This window comes from Haliotis rubra, unplaced genomic scaffold (genome assembly GCF_003918875.1).
Source record: "Haliotis rubra isolate DU_JTF1 unplaced genomic scaffold, ASM391887v1 Scf693, whole genome shotgun sequence".
Taxonomy (NCBI): domain Eukaryota; kingdom Metazoa; phylum Mollusca; class Gastropoda; order Lepetellida; family Haliotidae; genus Haliotis; species Haliotis rubra.
In genome coordinates this window covers 547,725-574,360 of record NW_025767405.1, presented here as the reverse complement: position 1 = coordinate 574,360, position 26,636 = coordinate 547,725, and the positions used below count along the sequence as shown (strand labels likewise).

Genomic DNA, 26,636 nt, shown 5'->3' with positions numbered 1-26,636 from the left:
TGAAGTTGGCTGTATTGCTAGGGATTTTAGGTTTGACATATTTCATACAGGCTATCTCTTACCTGGTTCCATGTCTCATGCGAATATACCATTTGTGCTGCCACGAAGGGTGCTTCTCGATGATGTCATAGTGAAACTGAAAATATCCGGAGCGAGTCATTTCCAAAAGCTAGTGCAGTAAGTCATCTAATAGTAGCTAGTGCACAGTATCTGAATGCATAACCTGTCCTAGAAATTGGAACAGCACCTTTTACGGAACACGCATTGTCCTTGATGATGAATATCTAAGTTTCTGTGGACAACAAATATTTATTACCCATGGTCTTGAAGAATAAATAACAAACACATGCTGTAGTATTCTTTACCCATAATTAGAACAGGAAGAGTTGAATCTCACATTAGCATACATGCTACCATCATGTATCACACAAACAAAATGAAAAGGTCTACAATCAAGTTACTATTGAACATGCCATAATAGTCGATAACAGTTGAGCACAATACCAATCATTTCTATACACCCATGGAAGTTTACTCTGATCGCATGATAATCTAACCAAATGTGTATACCGCTGATGCAATTAACAGGAGAAGTATTTCTATCTGGATGCACTATAAAAAGTACAGATTTATCAAATCCGGGACACGATTGAGATTTTAACAACAACAGTAACATTAATCTATATGAACACACAGAAGATTTTGTTTCTTTAATTCGCATGTGCCATATGTAAGTGTAGAGGATAGAGGTTTCATCTCTTCTTTCTACTGGTGTTTATGATCAAGAGCATTATCTTGAAGCTCAAACAGAGTTAGTGAATCACTTGCAACAGTGATTCAAATATACATTGGAACGTGAAAGCAAAATTTGTTGAGCCATTATCCAAGGAGCACATTTTATTTAATTTGTTTCAAGAAGGACTGAGATGGAAAGGTCATGAAACATTAAAATACCAGATTTACAGCCACGTAAACTGTTTGAATGGCACCTGGTGTCTTGAGCTACAATCGACGGTATATGTTTGGAAGTACAATTAATTCCGCTATGATTGGCTAAATTTGGTTTTCGTCAGAAGATCGATATCATCATTAAGAGTCCACATTCATTCCAAAAGAAAATAGGGTGTAATATAAAGTGACACAACCCTTTGCGTAATCGTCGACATATCCACCTAAAGTGCAGAGTCCACTGTAATGATTGTGACTATATCCTAGGGAAAGTGTGCACGACTTTCTCTATCAGCTGATGCATGACACAGTGTTTTGTTCATGAAGGGGAGGTGGAGTGTACCCTAACCCCTCTGCTACACCAGTGAGAAACACATGCCATGAAAAGTCGACTTTTACCACGTTGCATGCTGTATGTCATAGGGGAAACCTAATCCTGTTTCTAGAAGACATCGGTGCTTTGTTTTTAACACAGCTAAATGCGTGCTGTGACAATTGGATAGTGACCTTGAGGCCCATTGTGAAAGACACTGAAGGTACATGTATATAACATTTGGGAAATGAAGCTATTGTAGTATTTTTTGTTTCAGTGTGGGTGAGAGTTGTTAACATATCTGGGGAGAATATTAAGTCATTGGGATTTTCTGCAGCATAAGTAAGCATGCAGTCAATAATGTGGATAGGCTGCAGTATTACACGTAGATGTTCGCATAGTGACCCCTTCTAGCACAGAGATGATACTGCTGTAGTTAATAGCTGACGGCTGTAATTAGCGCGTTGCCTCAATTGCCCCGTATTTTTGTAATTTCGTCTCAGGCATTTTATATCATAATGTCTGGTTTTACATTTATACGTATTTACATCTGTAATGGATACATAGCTCTAGCTACTATATAACTCTTTGCTTAATACTGGTTAAACCGTTGGGTAACTGGAAGTTGTTTAAATGCAGTTAAACCATGCCGTAGAGAGAAGAGAAAAGATAGGAAGGGACACCTTCTTCGTTCTATTATGGTACCGCCCTCTACTCCTCTAAATGAACGTTCATCTATACCCAACACACACATGTATAGCCTTAAGTGATAACCTCAGGCAGAACCTTTGAGGCGAAATAGAATGATCAGTTTACATCATTAACGTTAAGTGTGTGTTGCTTACCTGGAAGTGGCCAGCCCAAGGTAAATCAATCACATATAGTCCACCAATTGTATATATATAGGAGAGGAGGAAAGTATTCTATCATCTCTTATTTTCACCTGCTGTTAAGACACAGATACGTGTTAACACCTGTAAACTCGTAAGTACCTGCGTCAAGGTTTGCCTGTGGTAAAAGCATGTATACTTTGAAGTTTTCGTTCTTCTGCTGCACCTCTCCTTTTTTCAACTTTTACATTGATCCAATTCATCAAAGTACGAATAAGTATGAAATATTTACCGTTCTTGTAAATTTTCCAGTATGTGGATATATGAAATGAAAAAATGATAACATTATTATTCATTAGGAGTGGCGTGGAAGTCAATTCTCCAGACGAGTAATGATAACATGTTGTTTTCCTGTCTTGAAGATGATTTTTATGTTACTGAACAGATACACTCAAAATGATGAAAATAGTCGCCGTCCTTGTTGCCTGCCTGGCTGTTACCGCCTTTGCTGAGCCAACCGGTCTGTATGGAGCATATGGAATGGCTGTGGGTTGTATGGAGGAATGGGCGGAATGGGCGGAATAGGCTACGGAATAGGTGGAATGCAATGGAGGTCTTTACGGAGGCTATGGCGGTCTGTACGGAGGAATGGGCGGTCTGTACGGAGCAGCAAATACGGATACGGCATGGGAGGTCTGTACGGAGGACTTGAGGACTTGGAGGACTCTTGGAGGCCATGGTGGTCTCTACGGAATGGCAGGCTACGGAATCGGACTAGGAAAAGCGTTATTTCACAACACATGCTGTCATTCTTTCTTCTGTTATTCCATTTTAAACTTCACTTTTATAAAATGATATCATGTACCCATGTATTTATTAGTACTATTTTATGCAAATAAGCTGTTGTCAGTTGATACACATCTGTAAAACTGTTGTCAGCTGTTTGAAACGCTTGGCATAGTTTATGGTGCAAGCAGTTCTCAACATTTCCATGTTACTTTTCCATAAATCCCAATTTTATATGTAACTATTTTTTCTGTTTCAGGAATCGGCTACTACTGAGTTACTGTCACCTGCAGTGTGAAGAAGATTATTTATTTTGTATACTCGTGACAATACAATTGGTTCATAATAAAACTGGAAATACAAACGATTTGTGCTTTGTTTGAGAATCTTAAAGCTGAATTCAATGTTTATAAAATGGACGAGTTACTATATGTCTCCCTTATTATTAACTCTGGATATATGTGTTATTCAACGATATCCAAACACTTAAACTGGTAATCAGTTTTGCTTCAAGCAGTGGTGTCAACTAATGAAATATGCTTAGAATGTCCTGGACGAAATCAGATTGAATATGAGAGGAGGGATTTTAGGCTTCGACATATTTCATACAGGTATCTCTTACTTGGTTCCATGTCTCATGCGAATATACCATTTGTGATACCGAAGGGTCTTGATGATAATGTCATAGTGAAATCCGAAAATATCCGGGTTGAGTCATATTTCCGTGTTGGGGTGCAGCAAGTCATCTAATAGCATCTGAATGTGCACAGTATTCGATTCGAATGCAAGTATGTAACCTGTCCTAGAAATTGAGCGAGTGTTCTTTACGGAACACGCATTGTCCTTTGGATGATGAATATCTAAGTTTCTGTGATAAAAAAATATTGATACCATGGTCTTGAAAGAATAAATAACAAATACATGCTGTAGCATTCTTACTGCCTATACTACAAAGGGATTGCGTAGCAGTTGGAATTTCATTACATTAGCATATGCTATCGGTTTACGTATCACACACAAACAAAATGAAAAGGTCTATAATAGTAAGTTACTATTGAACATGCTATGAATAGTCGATAACAGTTGATGACAACAATACCAATCATTTTGTACACTCCATGGGAAGTTTACTTCTTTGATTTCCCATGATGTAATCTAACCGTTTGCATACCCGCTGATGCAATTAACAGGAGGATATATTCTATCTGGATGCACTATCAAAAGTACAGATTTATCAAATCGGACACGATTGATTTTAACGCAACAGTAACATTATCTATGAACACACAGAAGACTGTTTTCATGATGTAAAGGCCATATGTAAAGGGGGTAGAGGCGAGTTTTCTATTTCTTCTTTCTACTGGTGTTTATGATCAAACATTCTCCGGAAGCCTAAAACAAGTTGAAGTGAATCACTTGCAACAGTGATTAAATATACATTGAATTGTAGCAATTGTTGAGCCATTATCCAAAGACAACATTTATTTAATTTGGTACAAGAAGGACCGAATGGAAAGGTCATGAAACATTAAAAAAGAATTTACAGCCACAAACTGTTGGCTAGCACCTGGTGTCTTGGCTAATAAGCAGTATATGTTTCAGTACAATTGTTCCCTTTATGATTAGCGAATTCGGTTTCATCAGAAGATCGATATCATTAAGAAATCCACAGTTACTTCCAAAGAAAATAGGTGTAAAATAAAGCGACACAACCCTTTTAATTAATTGTCAGAATATCCACTAAAGGCAGAGTCCACTGTACGATTGTGACTATATCCTAGGAAGTGCACGACTTTCTATCAAATAGTGATGACACAAAGTGTTCGCGAAGGAGGTGAGTGTACCCTAACCCTCTGCTACACCAGTGAGAAACACATGCAAAGAAAAGTCGACAAATACCAGGAACATGCTGTATGTCATAGGGAAACCTAATCCTGTTTTCAGAAGACATCGGTGCTTTGTTTTTAACAGCCAAATGCGTGCTGTGACAATTGATAGTGACAGGCCCTTTGTGAAAAGACACTAGTATATGTATATAACATTTGGGAAATAAAGCTATTGTAGTATTTTTGTTTCAGTGTGGTGAGATTGTTAACATTCGGGGAGAATATTAGGGTATTGGGATTTCTGCAGTATAGTAAGCATGCAGTCATCGTGTGGACAGGCTGCAGTATTACACGTAGATGTTCGCATAGTGACCCCTTGTAGCACAGTGATACTGCTGTAGTGTGGCGACGCTGTACTAGCGCTTTGCTTCAATTGCCACGTATTTTGTAATTTCGTCTCAGGCACATATATCATAATGTCTGATTTTACATTGCTCCATTACATGTGTAATGGATACACAGCTCCCAAACTACTATCTAATATTTGCTTAATACTGGTTAAACGTTGGGTAACTGGAAGTTGTTTAGATGCAGTTAAACCATGCCGTAGAGAGAAGAGAAAGATAGGAAGAGACACCTTCGCCCTATTATATACCGCCCTCTACTTCCTAAATGAACGTTCATCTATACCAACACACATGTATAGCCTTAGGGTGATAACCTCAGGCAGAACCTTTGAGGCGAATAGAATGATCAGTTTACATCATTAACGTTAAGGTGTGTTGCTTACCTGGAAGTGGCCAGCCCAAGGTAAATCAATCACATATAGTCCTACAATTGTATATATATATAGGAGAGGGGGAAAGTATTCTATCATCTCTTATTTTCACCTGCTGTTAAGACACAGATACGTGTTAACACCAAACTGTAAGTACCAGGTCAAGGTTTGCCTGTGGTAAACATGTATACTTTGAAGTTTTCGTTCTTCTGCTGCACACCTCTCCTTTTTCAACTTTTACATTGATCCAATTCATCAAAGTACGAATAAGTAAGGAATATTTACCGTTCTTGTAAATTTTCCAGTATGTGGATGCATATGAAATGAAAAATGATAACATTATTCATTAGCAGTGGCGTGAAGTCAATTCTCCAGACGAGTAATGATAACATGTTGTTTTCCTGTCTTGAAGATGATTTTTATGTTACTGAACAGATACTCAAAATGATGAAAAATAGTCGTCGTCCTTGTTGCCTGCCTGGCTGTTATCGCCTTTGCTGAGCCAACCGGTCTGTATGGAGCATATGGAATGGCTGGGTTGTATGGAGGAATGGGCGGAATAGGCTACGGAATAGGTGGAATGCAGGGAGGTCTTTACGGAGGCTATGGCGGTCTGTACGGAGGAATGGGCGGTCTGTACGGAGGCAAATACGGATACGGCATGGGAGGTCTGTATGGAGGATTTGGAGGACTTGGAGGACTTGGAGGCCATGGTGGTCTCTACGGAATGGCAGGCTACGGAATCGGACTAGGAAAAGGTATTTCACAACACATGCTGTCAATCTTTCTTCTGTTATCCCATTTTAAACTTCACTTTTATAAAATGATATCATGTACCCATGTATTTATTAGTACTATTTTATGCAAATAAGCTGTTGTCAGTTGATAAACATATGTAAAACTGTTGTCAGCTGTTTGAAATGCTTGGTATAGTTTATGGTGCAAGCAGTTTCAACATTTCCATGTTACTTTTCCATAAATCCCAATTTTATATGTAACTATTTTTTCTGTTTCAGGAATCGGCTACTACTGAGTTACTGTCACCCGCAGTGTGAAGAAGACTATTTATTTTGTAAACTCATGACAATACAATTGGTTCAATAAAACTTGAAATACAAACGATTTGTGCTTTGTTTGAGAATCTTAAAGCTGAATTCAATGTTTACAAAATGGACGAGTTACTATATGTCTCCATATTATTAACTCTGGATATATGTGTTATTCAACGATATCCAAACACTTAACTGGTAATCAGTTTTGCTTCAAGCAGTGGTGTCAACTAATGAAATAAGCTTAGAATGTCCTGACGAAATCAGATTGAATATGAGAGGAGGGATTTTAGGCTTGACATATTTCATACAGGCTATCTCTTACTTGGTTCCATGTCTCATGCGAATATACCATTTGTGCTGCCACGAAGGGTCTTGATGATGTCATAGTGAAATCCGAAAATATCCGGAGTTGAGTCATATTTCCGTGTTGGGGTGCAGCAAGTCATTTAATAGTAGCTAGTGTGCACAGTATTCGATTCGAAATGCAAGTATGTAACCTGTCCTAGAAATTGAGCGAGTGTTCTTACGGAACACGCATTGTCCTTTGGATGATGAATATCTAAGTTTCTGTGATAAAAAATATTGATACTATGGTCTTGAAGAATAAATAACAAACACATGCTGTAGTATTCTTACTGCCTATACTAGAAGGGATTGCGTAGCAGTTGGAATTTCATTACATTAGCATATGCTATCGGTTTACGTATCACACAAACAAAATGAAAAGGTCTATAATCATAAGTTACTATTGAACATGCTATGAAAAGTCGATAACAGTTGATGACAATACCAATCATTTTGTACACTCCATGGGAAGTTTACTTCTTGATTTCATGATGTAATCTAACCGTTTGCATACCGCTGATGCAATTAACAGGAGAAGTATTTCTATCTGGATGCACTATCAAAAAGTACAGATTTATCAAATCGGACACGATTGATTTTAACGCAACAGTAACATTATCTATGAACACACAGAAGACTGTTTTCATGATGTAAAGGCCATATGTAAAGGGTAGAGGCGAGTTTTCTATTTCTTCTTTCTACTGGTGTTTATGATCAAACATTCTCCGGAAGCCTAAAACAAGTTGAAGTGAATCACTTGCAACAGTGATTAAATATACATTGAATTGTAGCAATTGTTGAGCCATTATCCAAAGACACCATTTATTTAATTTGGTACAAGAAGGACCGAATGGAAAGGTCATGAAACATTAAAAAAGAATTTACAGCCACAAACTGTTGGCTAGCACCTGGTGTCTTGGCTAATAAGCGGTATATGTTTCAGTACAATTGTTCCCTTTATGATTAGCGAATTCGGTTTCATCAGAAGATCGATATCATTAAGAAATCCACAGTTACTTCCAAAGAAAATAGGTGTAAAATAAAGCGACACAACCCTTTTGTAATTGTCAGGAATATCCACTAAAGGCAGAGTCCACTGTACGATTGTGACTATATCCTAGGAAAGTGTGCACGACTTTCTATCAAATAGTGATGACACAAAGTGTTCAAGAAGGAGGTGAGTGTACCTCTAACCCTCTGCTACACCAGTGAGAAACACATGCAAAGAAAAGTCGACAAATACCAGGAACATGCTGTATGTCATAGGGGAAACCTAATCCTGTTTTCAGAAGACATCGGTGCTTTGTTTTAACAGCTAAATGCGTGCTGTGACAATTGATAGTGACAGGCCCTTTGTGAAAAGACACTAGTATATGTATATAACATTTGGGGAAATAAAGCCATTGTAGTATTTTGTTTCAGTGTGGTGAGATTGTTAACATTCGGGGAGAATATTAGGGTATTGGGATTTCTGCAGTATAGTAAGCATGCAGTCATCGTGTGGACAGGCTGCAGTATTACACGTAGATGTTCGCATAGTGACCCCTTCTAGCACAGTGATACTGCTGTAGTGTGGCGACGCTGTACTAGCGCTTTGCTTCAATTGCCACGTATTTTGTAATTTCGTCTCAGGCACATATATCATAATGTCTGATTTTACATTGCTCCATTACATGTGTAATGGATACACAGCTCCCAAACTACTATCTAATATTTGCTTAATACTGGTTAAACGTTGGGTAACTGGAAGTTGTTTAAATGCAGTTAAACCATGCCGTAGAGAGAAGAGAAAGATAGGAAGAGACACCTTCGCCCTATTATATACCGCCCTCTACTTCCTAAATGAACGTTCATCTATACCAACACACATGTATAGCCTTAGGGTGATAACCTCAGGCAGAACCTTTGAGGCGAATAGAATGATCAGTTTACATCATTAACGTTAAGGTGTGTTGCTTACCTGGAAGTGGCCAGCCCAAGGTAAATCAATCACATATAGTCCTACAATTGTATATATATAGGAGAGGGGGAAAGTATTCTATCATCTCTTATTTTCACCTGCTGTTAAGACACAGATACGTGTTAACACCAAACTGTAAGTACCAGGTCAAGGTTTGCCTGTGGTAAACATGTATACTTTGAAGTTTTCGTTCTTCTGCTGCACACCTCCTTTTTCAACTTTTACATTGATCCAATTCATCAAAGTACGAATAAGTAAAGGAATATTTACCGTTCTTGTAAATTTTCCAGTATGTGGATGCATATGAAATGAAAAATGATAACATTATTCATTAGGAGTGGCGTGAAGTCAATTCTCCAGACGAGTAATGATAACATGTTGTTTTCCTGTCTTGAAGATGATTTTATGTTACTGAACAGATACTCAAAATGATGAAAATAGTCGTCGTCCTTGTTGCCTGCCTGGCTGTTACCGCCTTTGCTGAGCCAACCGGTCTGTATGGAGCATATGGAATGGCTGGGTTGTATGGAGGAATGGGCGGAATGGGCGGAATAGGCTACGGAATAGGTGGAATGCACGGAGGTCTTTACGGAGGCTATGGCGGTCTGTACGGAGGAATGGGCGGTCTGTACGGAGGCAAATACGGATACGGCATGGGAGGTCTGTATGGAGGACTTGAGGACTTGGGAGGACTTGGAGGCCATGGTGGTCTCTACGGAATGGCAGGCTACGGAATCGGACTAGGAAAAGGTATTTCACAACACATGCTGTCATTCTTTCTTCTGTTATCCCATTTTAAACTTCACTTTTATAAAATGATATCATGTACCCATGTATTTATTAGTACTATTTTATGCAAATAAGCTGTTGTCAGTTGATAAACATCTGTAAAACTGTTGTCAGCTGTTTGAAATGCTTGGTATAGTTTATGGTGCAAGCAGTTTCAACATTTCCATGTTACTTTTCCATAAATCCCAATTTTATATGTAACTATTTTTCTGTTTCAGGAATCGGCTACTACTGAGTTACTGTCACCTGCAGTGTGAAGAAGACTATTTATTTTGTATACTCATGACAATACAATTGGTTCAATAAAACTTGAAATACAAACGATTTGTGCTTTGTTTGAGAATCTTAAAGCTGAATTCAATGTTTACAAAATGGACGAGTTACTATATGTCTCCATATTATTAACTCTGGATATATGTGTTATTCAACGATATCCAAACACTTAACTGGTAATCAGTTTTGCTTCAAGCAGTGGTGTCAACTAATGAAATATGCTTAGAATGTCCTGACGAAATCAGATTGAATATGAGAGGAGGGATTTTAGGCTTGACATATTTCATACAGGCTATCTCTTACTTGGTTCCATGTCTCATGCGAATATACCATTTGTGCTGCCAATGAAGGGTCTTGATGATGTCATAGTGAAATCCGAAAATATCCGGAGTTGAGTCATATTTCCGTGTTGGGGTGCAGTAAGTCATCTAATAGTAGCTAGTGTGCACAGTATTCGATTCGAATGCAAGTATGTAACCTGTCCTAGAAATTGAGCGAGTGTTCTTTACGGAACACGCATTGTCCTTTGGATGATGAATATCTAAGTTTCTGTGATAAAAAATATTGATACTATGGTCTTGAAGAATAAATAACAAACACATGCTGTAGTATTCTTACTGCCTATACTAGAAGGGATTGCGTAGCAGTTGGAATTTCATTACATTAGCATATGCTATCGGTTTACGTATCACACAAACAAAATGAAAAGGTCTATAATCATAAGTTACTATTGAACATGCTATGAATAGTCGATAACAGTTGATGACAATACCAATCATTTTGTACACTCCATGGGAAGTTTACTTCTTGATTTCATGATGTAATCTAACCGTTTGCATACCGCTGATGCAATTAACAGGAGAAGTATTTCTATCTGGATGCACTATCAAAAGTACAGATTTATCAAATCGGACACGATTGATTTTAACGCAACAGTAACATTATCTATGAACACACAGAAGACTGTTTTCATGATGTAAAGGCCATATGTAAAGGGTAGAGGCGAGTTTTCTATTTCTTCTTTCTACTGGTGTTTATGATCAAACATTCTCCGGAAGCCTAAAACAAGTTGAAGTGAATCACTTGCAACAGTGATTAAATATACATTGAATTGTAGCAATTGTTGAGCCATTATCCAAAGACAACATTTATTTAATTTGGTACAAGAAGGACCGAATGGAAAGGTCATGAAACATTAAAATGAATTTACAGCCACAAACTGTTGGCTAGCACCTGGTGTCTTGGCTAATAAGCGGTATATGTTTCAGTACAATTGTTCCCTTTATGATTAGCGAATTCGGTTTCATCAGAAGATCGATATCATTAAGAAATCCACAGTTACTTCAAAGAAAATAGGTGTAAAATAAAGCGACACAACCCTTTTTGTAATTGTCAGGAATATCCACTAAAGGCAGAGTCCACTGTACGATTGTGACTATATCCTAGGAAAGTGTGCACGACTTTCTATCAAATAGTGATGACACAAAGTGTTCGCGAAGGAGGTGAGTGTATCCTAACCCCTCTGCTACACCAGTGAGAAACACATGCAAAGAAAAGTCGACAAATACCAGGGAACATGCTGTATGTCATAGGGGAAACCTAATCCTGTTTTCAGAAGACATCGGTGCTTTGTTTTTAACAGCTAAATGCGTGCTGTGACAATTGATAGTGACAGGCCCTTTGTGAAAAGACACTAGTATATGTATATAACATTTGGGAAATAAAGCTATTGTAGTATTTTGTTTCAGTGTGGTGAGATTGTTAACATTCAGGGAGAATATTAGGTATTGGGATTTCTGCAGTATAGTAAGCATGCAGTCATCGTGTGGACAGGCTGCAGTATTACACGTAGATGTTTGCATAGTGACCCCTTGTAGCACAGTGATACTGCTGTAGTGTGGCGACGCTGTACTAGCGCGTTGCTTCAATTGCCCCGTATTTTGTAATTTCGTCTCAGGCACATATGTCATAATGTCTGATTTTACATTGCTCCATTACATGTGTAATGGATACACAGCTCCCAAACTACTATCTAATATTTGCTTAATACTGGTTAAACGTTGGGTAACTGGAAGTTGTTTAAATGCAGTTAAACCATGCCGTAGAGAGAAGAGAAAGATAGGAAGAGACACCTTCGCCCTATTATATACCGCCCTCTACTTCCTAAATGAACGTTCATCTATACCAACACACATGTATAGCCTTAGGGTGATAACCTCAGGCAGAACCTTTGAGGCGGAAAGAATGATCAGTTTACATCATTAACGTTAAGGTGTGTTGCTTACCTGGAAGTGGCCAGCCCAAGGTAAATCAATCACATATAGTCCTACAATTGTATATATATAGGAGAGGGGGAAAGTATTCTATCATCTCTTATTTTCACCTGCTGTTAAGACACAGATACGTGTTAACACCAAACTGTAAGTACCAGGTCAAGGTTTGCCTTTTGTAAACATGTATACTTTGAAGTTTTCGTTCTTCTGCTGCACACCTCTCCTTTTTCAGCTTTTACATTGATCCAATTCATCGAAGTACGAATAAGTAAGGAATATTTACCGTTCTTGTAAATTTCCACAGTATGTGGATGCATATGAAATGAAAAATGATAACATTATTCATTAGGAGTGGCGTGAAGTCAATTCTCCAGACGAGTAATGATAACATGTTGTTTTCCTGTCTTGAAGATGATTTTTATGTTACTGAACAGATACTCAAAATGATGAAAATAGTCGCCGTCCTTGTTGCCTGCCTGGCTGTTACCGCCTTTGCTGAGCCAACCGGTCTGTATGGAGCATATGGAATGGCTGGGTTGTATGGAGGAATGGGCGGAATGGGCGGAATAGGCTACGGAATAGGTGGAATGCACGGAGGTCTTTACGGAGGCTATGGCGGTCTGTACGGAGGAATGGGCGGTCTGTACGGAGGCAAATACGGATACGGCATGGGAGGTCTGTATGGAGGACTTGGAGGACTTGGAGGCCATGGTGGTCTCTACGGAATGGCAGGCTACGGAATCGGACTAGGAAAAGGTATTTCACAACACATGCTGTCATTCTTTCTTCTGTTATCCCATTTTAAACTTCACTTTTATCAAATGATATCATGTACCCATGTTTTTATTAGTACTATTTTATGCAAATAGGCTGTTGTCAGTTGATAAACATCTGTAAAACTGTTGTCAGCTGTTTGAAATGCTTGGTATAGTTTATGGTGCAAGCAGTTTCAACATTTCCATGTTACTTTTCCATAAATCCCAATTTTATATGTAACTATTTTTTCTGTTTCAGGAATCGGCTACTACTGAGTTACTGTCACCTGCAGTGTGAAGAAGACTATTTATTTTGTATACTCATCACAATACAATTGGTTTAATAAAACTTGAAATACAAACGATTTGTGCTTTGTTTGAGAATCTTAAAGCTGAATTCAATGTTTACAAAATGGACGAGTTACTTTATGTCTCCATATTATTAACTCCGGATATATGTGTTATTCAACGATATCCAAACACTTAACTGGTAATCAGTTTTGCTTCAAGCAGTGGTGTCAACCAATGAAATATGCTTAGAATGTCCTGACGAAATCAGATTGAATATGAGAGGAGGGATTTTTAGGCTTGACATATTTCATACAGGCTATCTCTTACTTGGTTCCATGTCTCATGCGAATATACCATTTGTGCTGCCACGAAGGGTCTTGATGATGTCATAGTGAAATCCGAAAATATCCGGAGTTGAGTCTTATTTCCGTGTTGGGGTGCAGTAAGTCATCTGATAGTAGCTAGTGTGCACAGTATTCGATTCGAATGCAAGTATGTAACCTGTCCTAGAAATTGAGCGAGTGTTCTTTACGGAACACGCATTGTCCTTTGGATGATGAATATCTAAGTTTCTGTGATAACAAATATTGATACTATGGTCTTGAATAATAAATAACAAACACATGCTGTAGTATTCTTACTGCCTATACTAGAAGGGATTGCGTAGCAGTTGGAATTTCATTACATTAGCATATGCTATCGGTTTATGTATCACACAAACAAAATGAAAAGGTCTACAATCATAAGTTACTATTGAACATGCTATGAATAGTCGATAACAGTTGATGACAATACCAATCATTTTGTACACTCCATGGGAAGTTTACTTCTTGATTTCATGATGTAATCTAACCGTTTGCATACCGCTGATGCAATTAACAGGAGAAGTATTTCTATCTGGATGCACTATCAAATACAGACTTATCAAATCGGACACGATTGATTTTAACGCAACAGTAACATTATCTATGAACACACAGAAGACTGTTTTCATGATGTAAAGGCCATATGTAAAGGGTAGAGGCGAGTTTTCTATTTCTTCTTTCTACTGGTGTTTATGATCAAACATTCTCCGGAAGCCTAAAACAAGTTGAAGTGAATCACTTGCAACAGTGATTAAATATACATTGAATTGTAGCAATTGTTGAGCCATTATCCAAAGACAACATCTATTTAATTTGGCACAAGAAGGACCGAATGGAAGGTCATGAAACATTAAAAAAGAATTTACAGCCACAAACTGTTGGCTAGCACCTGTTGTCTTGGCTAATAAGCAGTATATGTTTCAGTACAATTGTTCCCTTTATGATTAGCGAATTCTGTTTCATCAGAAGATCGATATCATTAAGAAATCCACAGTTACTTCAAAGAAAATAGGTGTAAAATAAAGCGACACAACCCTTTATGTAATTGTCAGGAATATCCACTAAAGGCAGAGTCCACTGTACGATTGTGACTATATCCTAGGAAAGTGTGCATGACTTTCTATCAAATAGTGATGACACAAAGTGTTCGCGAAGGAGGTGAGTGTATCCTAACCCCTCTGCTACACCAGTGAGAAACACATGCAAAGAAAAGTCGACAAATACCAGGGAACATGCTGTATGTCATAGGGGAAACCTAATCCTGTTTTCAGAAGACATCGGTGCTTTGTTTTTAACAGCTAAATGCGTGCTGTGACAATTGATAGCGACAGGCCCTTTGTGAATAGACACTAGTATATGTATATAACATTTGGGAAATAAAGCTATTGTAGTATTTTGTTTCAGTGTGGTGAGATTGTTAACATTCGGGGAGAATATTAGGGTATTGGGATTTCTGCAGTATAGTAAGCATGCAGTCATCGTGTGGACAGGCTGCAGTATTACACGTAGATGTTTGCATAGTGACCCCTTGTAGCACAGTGATACTGCTGTAGTGTGGCGACGCTGTACTAGCGCGTTGCTTCAATTGCCCCGTATTTTGTAAATTCGTCTCAGGCACATATGTCATAATGTCTGATTTTACATTGCTCCATTACATGTGTAATGAATACACAGCTCCCAAACTACTATCTAATATTTGGTTAAAAGTTGGGTAACTGGAAGTTGTTTAAATGCAGTTAAACCATGCCGTACAACTTGTTACATTGATCCAATCATCTCTTATTTTCACCTAAAGTACGAATAAGTAAGGAATATTTACCGTTCTTGTAAATTTTCCAGTATGTAGATGCATATGAAATGAAAAATGATAACATTATTCTTTAGGAGTGGCGTGAAGTCAATTCTCCAGACGAGTAATGATAACATGTTGTTTTCCTGTCTTGAAGATGATTTTTATGTTACTGAACAGATACTCAAAATGATGAAAATAGTCGCCGTCCTTGTTGCCTGCCTGGCTGTTACCGCCTTTGCTGAGCCAACCGGTCTGTATGGAGCATATGGAATGGCTGGGTTGTATGGAGGAATGGGCGGAATGGGCGGAATAGGCTACGGAATAGGTGGAATGCACGGAGGTCTTTACGGAGGCTATGGCGGTCTGTACGGAGGAATGGGCGGTCTGTACGGAGGCAAATACGGATACGGCATGGGAGGTCTGTATGGAGGACTTGGAGGACTTGGAGGCCATGGTGGTCTCTACGGAATTGGAGGCTACGGAATCGGACTAGGAAAAGGTATTTCACAACACATGCTGTCATTCTTTCTTCTGTTATCCCATTTTAAACTTCACTTTTATAAAATGATATCATGTACCCATGTTTTTATTAGTACTATTTTATGCAAATAAGCTGTTGTCAGTTGATAAACATCTGTAAAACTGTTGTCAGCTGTTTGAAATGCTTGGTGTTGTTTATGGTGCAAGCAGTTTCAATATTTCCATGTTACTTTTCCATAAATCCCAATTTTATATGTAACTATTTTTTCTGTTTCAGGAATCGGCTACTACTGAGTTACTGTCACCTGCAGTGTGAAGAAGACTATTTATTTTGTATACTCATGACAGTACAATTGGTTCAATAAAACTTGAAATACAAACGATTTGTGCTTTGTTTGAGAATCTTAAAGCTTAATTCAATGTTTACAAAATGGACGAGTTACTATATGTCTCCATATTATTAACTCTGGATATATGTGTTGTTCAACGATATCCAAACACTTAACTGGTATTCAGTTTTGCTTCAAGCAGTGGTGTCAACTAATGAAATATGCTTAGAATTTCCTGATGAAATCAGATTGAATATGAGAGGAGGGATTTTAGGCTTGACATATTTTCATACAGGCTATCTCTTACTTGGTTCCATGTCTCAAGCGAATATACCATTTGTGCTGCCACGAAGGGTCTTGATGATGTCATAGTGAAATCTGTGCGCATGCGTGAGATCAGCAGTAGACATGAGTGTGAAATGTCTGTTACGAGTTTGTGTATAAAACACAGAATAAAGAACGTTGTACGATGAAAACCGGTTCAAAGAATATGGGGGACACCCTAGAACAGTGGAGGGCCAGGACAGGGGTATTCCGCCACTCCAGAGGCCTAAAACAAGTCGTCAAAGTCTATCCGTACAACCCGTACTCAAAATGGACCACCATGGCAGGCATGGCGTACAGGCTGTTATTGTGCTTCGTGGTTCTGTCGACGGTCTTGATCCTAGGTAACTGTCTTTCAACTTCATGTACTGGATTCCATGTCGTATTAACTGAACATTCTGAATGTGGATATACACCCATGCAACTATATAAATTGACAAGTGAACATGAAATGTTGTGGTTCTCAATTCGTCACCCGGTCACGTCCGGATTGATTGGAGGAAGCGCTTGTATAATATCACCAGCTAACAACAACAACAACAACAACAACAGCAACAACAACAACAACACCGGCTTCGAGTACTCTGTACCAATGACTTTGATTATTCGTCTACTATGACATGCTGGTGTTGAGCCCAACCCAGGCCCAGACACGCGTCAGAAACAACTCAAACTTGCAGAAACAACCAATAGTGACCCCGGTAGTAAGACTCATGGAGCAACTACACAAGATAAACACCAAAGTTGATAACGTGCAAAAGGATCTCTCTGGACGATTTGATGAACTCTCAGATTCTGTTGGTAGAATAAGTGAGTCACTGGACGATTTATCTAGAAAATGTGCTAAACTTGAAGAAGAAAACTGTACCTTAAAAACTAACGTTTCAGATATCTCAGACAAGTTAGACTACCTGGAAAACCAATGTAGGAGAAACAATCTCCTTATCCGTGGTATCGCTAAGTCTAAATCTAATGAAACCTGGAGTGACTGTGAAGATTTCAGTGCGGAAGGTACTGCGTGAGAAGATGGACACTGACGACTCTTCTATCACCATTGAGAGAGCGCACCGTGTTAATCGTGGTGAATCCATTATCATTAAGTTGCTGGATTACAATATGAAAAGTGAGATTCTGCGAAATGCACGATCACTCAAGGATACAGGTATTTACATCTCTGAGGACTTTTCCCTTAGAGTTCGACTCATACGAAAAAAGCTGAAAACTATAATGGATTCTGAAATAGAAAAGGGTCGAAGATCAAAACTTAGATTTGATAAACTAATCTTTGATGACGGACAAGTTGTGAGCTGGAACAGGCAGGAGGATAAAGCTGTTTTCTCCAAGAGAGGTAGCAGTCGTCATGATGAAGTCTCCACACTGACCTAGGATAGGGGCCGGGCTCACCATGCTGAAGTTACCTCCTTTTTTCACATGGAACATACAGGGACTACAGTCTAAACTGTCCAAGCCTGACTTTGTTAAATACTGTTCACAATTTGATATTATTGGATTTCTAGAGATCTGGAGTAATGTAAACAAGGAGCTCGTACAGAACAATTTTCCAAATTACAGTAATCATTACAACTTGAGAGATTACAACAATAGGTGGAGTGCTTCTTATGATTAAGGATTATTTGTATGAAGGTGTGAAGAAGGTTATAACAACATACAATGACTGCATTTTTCTTATTTTGGATGCAACATTTTTCTGTCTGGACAGAGATGTCATCTTAGGATTTGTTTACATTCATCCTGAGGCCTCCTCTGTTGTGACTGATACTAGAGATAAGAAGGGCGTTGAATACCTGGACAGCGCTATCTTAGATCTGAAATGTCACTATCATGACACACATATCATCATCTGTGGCGACCTTAATGCCAGGACAGGTCGCCTAGCAGATTATATCATTCCTGATAAAGCAGACCTTACTCCAGAGCTAGATGGTGTTAATGACATCATTGATACATTCGACACTCCACGCTCATCAAGAGATCCCGAGATAAATAATTATAGCAAGGAACTTATTAATCTATGTTGCAGTTATGGGATACACATTCTCAATGGCAGATCAAAGAGTGATCCGCATGGAGCATTTACATGTATTGCAAACAAAGGACATAGTCTAGTTGACTATGCATTATGTTCTACTAATCTCTTCAACTCAATTAGCGATTTCAGTGTGTGTACATCAGTAGAATCTGATCATTTGCCTATTGTTTGTAAGCTAAAGTGTTTCTTCCAGAATACTGACGACTCGGAGCATTATGACACAATTGCGATTAAGAAATACATGTGGAGACCTTCCCATGCAGACAAGTTTGACTCAACTTTAAAAGTAAACTTAAACTCACTGCCTCTTGATGTCTTTCATGAGATGACTATGGATAATCCATGCAAGAAATGCTGACTGACATTATCCAAAAAACTACATCTTTTGTGGAATGAACTCGAACTCTACGAGGAGACGGGATAGTCAGAAACAGCAATGGTTTGATCAGAACTGTGAAAATTTAAAACAAGATAAATATGAACTTTTGGATAGATTCCGCCTGTCTGGGGATTTTTCTTACCTTCAAGAGTTTCATAAAGTTCGAAAGAAATTCAGAGAACAAGAAGTCGTCACAAGAAGGAGGAATATACAATAGCAAATAGTGTTAAGGTGGCTTCCGTAAAGGTTATTCTACGGTTGTTAACATTTTTACACTTCAAAGTGTTATACAGAAATATTTGTCAAAACAGGAGGCAGATTTTATTGTTTATTTGTTGATTTCCGAAAGGCATTCGATTCAGTTAATAGGGATCTTCTTTGGTTTGTTCTGTTATCTAATAGTGTCCATGGTTCTATGTTCAAGATCATTAGAGATATGTATTCAAAGACAAAGGCTAGTGTTAAGCCAAACAATTTAAATGTTTCGGAATATCTTGATTCTTTCAGTGGGGTTCGGCAAATTTGTATTTTAAGTCTTCTTCTATTTGCGTTGTTTGTTAACCAGTTATATACGGATATAATTACTTGTGGTGACAGGGGTGTATTTATTGACCCAGAGTTTATGGAATTGTATTTGCTACTGTATGCAGATGATTTATGTGTGTTTGCAGAATCTTCCATTAGTCTTCAGAGGAAGATCAACGTATTACTACAGTTTTGTAAAAAATGGGGCTTGTCTGTAAATTTTGAGAAAACAGAGGTGCTAGTTTTTAGAAATGGTGGTAAATTGAGGCGGTATGAATCATGGTACTTTGGTGATCATAAGTTAAATTTTCTACATATTATAATTATTTGGGTATATTGTTTTCAAATAGACTTTCATTGTCTAAATCGGTTCAAAATCTGGTAAATAAAGTGAATAACGCCTTGTGCTCAGTTAAGGTTTTTGGTAGGAGACTTAAAAATATTTCTCCAACTATTTTGTTCAAAATCTTTGACGTCCAGATAAAGCCGATAATTTTGTACGCTTCGGAAATATGGGGTTTTTGGAAATGGCATGTTATTGAACAGTTTCACATTAGATTTTGTAAGTATGTGTTGGGCGTACGTTATAAATGCTTTAACGCGGCTGTTTTGGCGGAATGTGGTAAAAATTATATTTATGTTGATAGTTTATTACGTGTTTTGAAGTATTGGTTCAAACTTTTACGCTTACCAAAGGATAGATCTCCAAAGCAGTGTTATATTATGTTGCACAATTTAGACAAAGTTGGTAGGAAAACGTGGGTATATTTTGTCCGAAATATTTGTGCAATTATGGTTTTTGTTTTGTGTGGGAAGCTCAAGGAGTTGGCAACGAGGAACAGTTTTTGAAAATGTTCATGTAAAAGTTGGTGATTGTCAAAGGCAATTCATATTTTCAGAAATGCACAAATGTTCATCGCTTGATGTCTATTCCAGTATCAAAAGTGTATTTTGTATTGAACCATATTTAACTTAATTGAAATCTAAAGATGCGAGGCGTCGAATAACAATGTTACGAATCGGTGCACTTCCAATATATAAAAATACTGGTAGATTTCATGTAGTTCCGAGGCACCAAAGACTTTGTAATATTTGTAATGATAATTTTGTAGAAATAGAATTTCATTTCCTATTTGAATGTAAAGTTTATCATGATTTGCGCTGTAAATATTTAAAAGCATTACCAAATTACATAGATCAACAATACTTTCTGAACACATTATCTCTTCAACACTAACATATTGTTCTTCTTACATTAAGGAAGCATTGTCATTGCGTTCTTTATGCATATGAATCTGATTGTCAAATGCCACTATCTTATAATTACACATGTTTATTAGTATTGTACGTGGGCCTAAGGCCTTGTTACGAAATAAACTTGAATACTGAATACTAGTGAAATCCGAAAATATCCGGAGTTGAGTCATATTTCCGTGTTGGGGTGCAGCAAGTCATCTAATAGTAGCTAGTGTGCACAGTATTCGATTCGAATGCAAGTATGTAACCTGTCCTAGAAATTGAGCGAGTGTTCTTTACGGAACATGCATTGTCCTTTGGCTGACGAATAACAATGTTCCTGTGATAAAAAAAAATGATACCATGGTCGTGAAGAATAAATAACAAACACATGCTGTAGTATTCTTACTGCCTTTATTAGAAGGGATTACGTAGCAGTTGGAATTTCATTACATTAGCATATGCTATCGGTTTATGCATCACACAAACAAAATGAAAAGGTCTACAATCATAAGTTACTATTGAACATGCTATGAATAGTCGATAACAGTTGATGACAATACCAATCATTTTGTACACTCCATGGGAAGTTTATATTACTTCTTGATTTCATGATGTAATCTAACCGTTTGCATACCGCTGATGCAATTAACAGGAGAAGTATTTCTATCTGGATGCACTATCAAAAAGTACAGATTTATCAAATCGGACACGATTGATTTTAACGCAACAGTACCATTATCTATGAACACACAGAAGACTGTTTTCATGATGTAAAGGCCATATGTAAAGGGTAGAGACGAGTTTTCTATTTCTTCTTCCTACTGGTGTTTATGATCAAACATTCTCCGGAAGCCTAAAACAAGTTGAAGTGAATCACTTGCAACAGTGATTAAATATACATTGAATTGTAGCAATTGTTGAGCCATTATCCAAAGACAACATTTATTTAATTTGGTACAAGAAGGACCGAATGGAAAGGTCATGAAACATTAAAAAAGAATTTACAGCCACAAACTGTTGGCTAGCACCTGGTGTCTTGGCTAATAAGCAGTATATGTTTCAGTACAATTGTTCCCTTTATGATTAGCGAATTCTGTTTCATCAGAAGATCGATATCATTAAGAAATCCACAGTTACTTCAAAGAAAATAGGTGTAAAATAAAGCGACACAACCCTTTTTGTAATTGTCAGGAATATCCACTAAAGGCAGAGTCCACTGTACGATTGTGACTATATCCTAGGAAAGTGTGCATGACTTTCTATCAAATAGTGATGACACAAAGTGTTCGCGAAGGAGGTGAGTGTATCCTAACCCCTCTGCTACACCAGTGAGAAACACATGCAAAGAAAAGTCGACAAATACCAGGGAACATGCTGTATGTCATAGGGGAAACCTAATCCTGTTTTCAGAAGACATCGGTGCTTTGTGTTTAACAGCTAAATGCGTGCTGTGACAATTGATAGTGACAGGCCCTTTGTGAATAGACACTAGTATATGTATATAACATTTGGGAAATAAAGCTATTGTAGTATTTTGTTTCAGTGTGGTGAGATTGTTATCATTCGGGGAGAATATTAGGGTATTGGGATTTCTGCAGTATAGTAAGCATGCAGTCATCGTGTGGACAGGCTGCAGTATTACACGTAGATGTTTGCATAGTGACCCCTTGTAGCACAGTGATACTGCTGTAGTGTGGCGACGCTGTACTAGCGCGTTGCTTCAATTGCCCCGTATTTTGTAATTTCGTCTCAGGCACATTTGTCATAATGTCTGATTTTACATTGCTCCATTACATCTGTAATGGATACACAGCTCCCAAACTACTATCTAATATTTGGTTAAAAGTTGGGTAACTGGAAGTTGTTTAAATGCAGTTAAACCATGCCGTACAACTTTTTACATTGATCCAATTCATCGAAGTACGAATAAGTAAGGAATATTTACCGTTCTTGTAATTTACATTGCTCCATTACATGTGTAATGGATACACAGCTCCCAAACTACTATCTAATATTTGCTTAATACTGGTTAAAATTTGGGTAACTGGAAGCTGTTTAAATGCAGTTAAACCATGCCGTAGAGAGAACAGAAAGATAGGAAGAGACACCTCAGCCCTATTATATACCGCCCTCTACTTCCTGAATGAACGTTCATCTATACCAACACACATGTATAGCCTTAGGGTGATAACCTCAGGCAGAACCTTTGAGGCGAAAAGAATAATGAGTTTACATCATTAACGTTAAGGTGTGTTGCTTACCTGGAAGTGGCCAGCCCAAGGTAAATCAATCACATATAGTCCACCAATTGTATATATATAGGAGAGGGGAAAGTATTCTATCATCTCTTATTTTCACCTGCTGTTAAGACACAGATACGTGTTAACACCAAACTGTAAGTACCATGTCAAGGTTTGCCTGTGGTAAACATGTATATTTTTACACTTTTACATTGATCCAATTCATCGAAGTAGGAATAAGTAAGGAATATTTACCGTTCTTGTAAATTTTCCAGGATGTGGATGCATATGAAATGAAAAATGATAATATTATTCATTAGGAGTGGCGTGAAGTCAATTCTCCAGACGAGTAATGATAACATGTTGTTTTCCTGTCTTGAAGATGATTTTTATGTTACTGAACAGATACTCAAAATGATGAAAATAGTCGCCGTCCTTGTTGCCTGCCTGGCTGTTACCGCCTTTGCTGAGCCAACCGGTCTGTATGGAGCATATGGAATGGCTGGGTTGTATGGAGGAATGGGCGGAATGGGCGGCATAGGCTACGGAATAGGTGGAATGCACGGAGGTCTTTACGGAGGCTATGGCGGTCTGTACGGAGGAATGGGCGGTCTGTACGGAGGCAAATACGGATACGGCATGGGAGGTCTGTATGGAGGACTTGGAGGATTTGGAGGCTATGGTGGTCTCTACGGAATGGCAGGCTACGGAATCGGACTAGGAAAAGGTATTTCACAACACATGCTGTCATTCTTTCTTCTGTTATCCCATTTTAAACTTCACTTTTATAAAATGATATCATGTACCCATGTATTTATTAGTACTATTTTATGCAAATAAGCTGTTGTCAGTTGATAAACATCTGTAAAACTGTTGTCAGCTGTTTGAAATGCTTGGTATAGTTTATGGTGCAAGCAGTTTCAACATTTCCATGTTACTTTTCCATAAATCCCAATTTTATATGTAACTATTTTTTCTGTTTCAGGAATCGGCTACTACTGAGTTACTGTCACCTGCAGTGTGAAGAAGACTATTTATTTTGTAAACTCATGACAATACAATTGGTTCAATAAACTTTGAAATACAAACGATTTGTGCTTTGTTTGAGAATCTTAAAGCTGAATTCAATGTTTACAAAATAGACGAGTTACTATATATCTCCATATTATTAACTCTGGATATATGTGTTGTTCAACGATATGGAAACACTTAACTGGTAATCAGTTTTGCTTCAAGCAGTGGTGTCAGCTAATGAAATATGCTTAGAATTTCCTGACGAAATCAGATTGAATATGAGAGGAGGGATTTTAGGCTTGACATATTTCATACAGGCTATCTCTTACTTGGTTCCATGTCTCATGCGAATATACCATTTGTGCTGCCACGAAGGGTCTTGATGATGTCATAGTGAAACCCGAAAATATCCGGAGTTGAGTCATATTTCCGTGTTGGGGTGCAGTAAGTCTTTTAATAGTAGCTAGTGTGCACAGTATTCAATTCGAATAAAAGTGTGTGTCCTGTCCTAGAAATTGAGCATAGTGACCGATTGGGTGAGTGAGTGAGTTTAATTATACGCCGCACTTGGCAATATTCCAGCTATTTTGCGGCTGTCTTTTGATAATCGAGCCTGGACCAGACAATCTAGTGATCAACAGTATGAGCATTGATCTACGCAATTGGGATACGATCGCATGGTCTTTCTCCACCCTGAAACAAAATACTACAACAGCTTAATTTCCCAAATGTATAGATATCAGCTGAATTCGGAGTGAAAAAAAACGCACGCAGACAAAACACTGTGCCTCCAAAACAAACCACATCACATGTCCACGCTACAAAATCGGTATGGGAGATTCTCTCCGATAATTCACCCACATGTACTGCACCCAAACCACCAAGATCCAGGAAATATCTGGCCACAGCAGTTTCCAGCACGCAAAATAGCCACTAACAAACAACCTAAACTAAGCCAAAAACAAAATACAAATAAACTGCAATCACCCCTCAAGGTATCTCATCAATCCTTGCGGGTTACAAATCCCACCACAGCCCAGGCAACAACGCCCACCCCCAAACAAATACAGGAACATGTTGCATTAAACACAACAAAACACGAAACATCTCACATACCACTTGTGTCTTAGAAAACAAACGCAAAACACCAAAACTAAGAAACACTAAAACCCTAAATAATCTCACTTTTTTTCCTTGCATACATCCGCAAGCAAACATCACCCAGCTCCAGTATAAAATTATTCCACAGGGTGGCATACAAAATAAAACTCTCACTTACTCATGTTTCAATGGAATGATAGCAAACAACACGAAAACTGTCGATCCTAGTTACAACTCACTAAATGCGAGCGAACGTTCATCGTTACAGGTTATGCAAGCCTAATAGTCTGTTTGGATTACCTTCAATTAATGTACGATCTTAAACAACTTATATCTGAACCAACTAGAATTACACCACATTCAAGTACCTTGATAGATTTGATTTTTGCTTCAAATATTAAAGCTGTAAATGAATCGGGAGTTCTTGACCTTATCTGCAGTGACCATTGTCCGATATTTGGGACCATCAAAGAATCAATTCCCCTTCCTATAAACTATAAGATGAAAATATATAACTACTCAGATGCCTGATTGGCATTTTAGAAGATGATATTTGATGAACATAGAGATTTTTTCTGGGTTACATCTTCTTTTTAATTTCGAGTACAACGTTTCATGGTTTGTTCTGGCCCCATCATCAGGTAAAACATTTACTGTTCAGTTTTACCTGATGAAGGGGCCAGAACAAGCCCTGAAACGTTGTACTCGAGAATAAAAAGGAGATGTAACCCAGAAAAAATCACTATGTTCATATAACTACTCGTTAGTTCATACAGAAAATATGAACACGAGTGTCGATGATATTGAAGGTGAAAGTTTATTGTCTTCCTATAATATAGATAAGATTGCAACCGATTTAACATCCGCAATAACAAAAATCTGCGATGAACAAATAAGACTGTCACTATTAGATACGATCTTTGTTCCGGAAACGTAATCATCAGCAAGAAATAAAGTTACTTCCGCCATCAGAAGTACTAAACAAATATTCGTCTGAAGATTCCGCTCGGTACCAAAACGTGGTAGCGCCTGACTAAAGCGTTTATAAAATCACGCAACGATGACAGCCATTTTCCAACACTTAGTTTCAACGATACAGTCCATAATGACCCCGAAGAAATCGCAAATATTTTAAATAATTACTTTATCGCTCAGTCAGCTATTGAAGATCCAAATCGAGATTTGCCCGATACCAAGGTTCCTTGTCACCCAATATTACCTAACATTACTCTTACCCACGATGACGTCAGGAATATCTTATTATCATTGGACACATCAAAAGCGACCGGTGCGGATGGAATAGGAAATAAAGTACTTAGATATACCGCAAATAGTCTATTCAATTTATTGTTCAGCAAATCAATCTTTCCCTGTTCATGGAAAGAAGCAACGGCAATACCTATTCACAAGAAAAATAGCGTACATGAATGTTCAAACTACCGTTTGTCGCACTCACATCTTGTTTATCGAAAGTCTTTGAGAAATGTGTATTAAAATATGCATTCAACTTCCTCTCTTCATCAGTTGCTGCTGCCTGTCTTAACAATTATCCTGAATTTTTTTTACAGTGGGCCCGTGA

General features: G+C 38.0%; 2 protein-coding genes and 1 long non-coding RNA gene across 3 annotated transcripts; all 3 read left to right on the top strand.

Annotated features, from left to right (window-relative positions):
• Positions 1–12,610: 12,610 nt before the first annotated feature.
• On the top strand, positions 12,611–13,227 carry LOC124258428 (neuropeptide-like protein 31). The gene is made up of 2 exons (XM_046692525.1): positions 12,611–12,929; positions 13,188–13,227. The coding sequence occupies exons 1-2, from the start codon at positions 12,617–12,619 to the stop codon at positions 13,202–13,204; spliced, it is 330 nt and encodes a 109-aa protein (XP_046548481.1). The 5' UTR covers positions 12,611–12,616; the 3' UTR covers positions 13,205–13,227.
• A 2,329-nt stretch (positions 13,228–15,556) lies between these two features.
• Positions 15,557–16,173, top strand: LOC124258427 (neuropeptide-like protein 31). The gene is made up of 2 exons (XM_046692524.1): positions 15,557–15,875; positions 16,134–16,173. Exons 1-2 carry the CDS (start codon positions 15,563–15,565, stop codon positions 16,148–16,150), a joined length of 330 nt encoding a protein of 109 aa, XP_046548480.1. The 5' UTR covers positions 15,557–15,562; the 3' UTR covers positions 16,151–16,173.
• Positions 16,174–23,564: 7,391 nt separating this feature from the next.
• Positions 23,565–23,967, top strand: LOC124258443. The gene is made up of 2 exons (XR_006893597.1): positions 23,565–23,669; positions 23,928–23,967. It is a non-coding gene; the product is annotated as an uncharacterized LOC124258443 (long non-coding RNA).
• The last annotated feature ends 2,669 nt before the right edge of the window (positions 23,968–26,636 follow it).

Bases quoted from the DNA above. Each gene is read 5' to 3' on its own strand.
- LOC124258427 (XM_046692524.1), top strand. From the start codon at position 15,563: ATGATGAAAATAGTCGCCGTCCTTGTTGCCTGCCTGGCTGTTACCGCC.
- LOC124258428 (XM_046692525.1), top strand. From the start codon at position 12,617: ATGATGAAAATAGTCGCCGTCCTTGTTGCCTGCCTGGCTGTTACCGCC.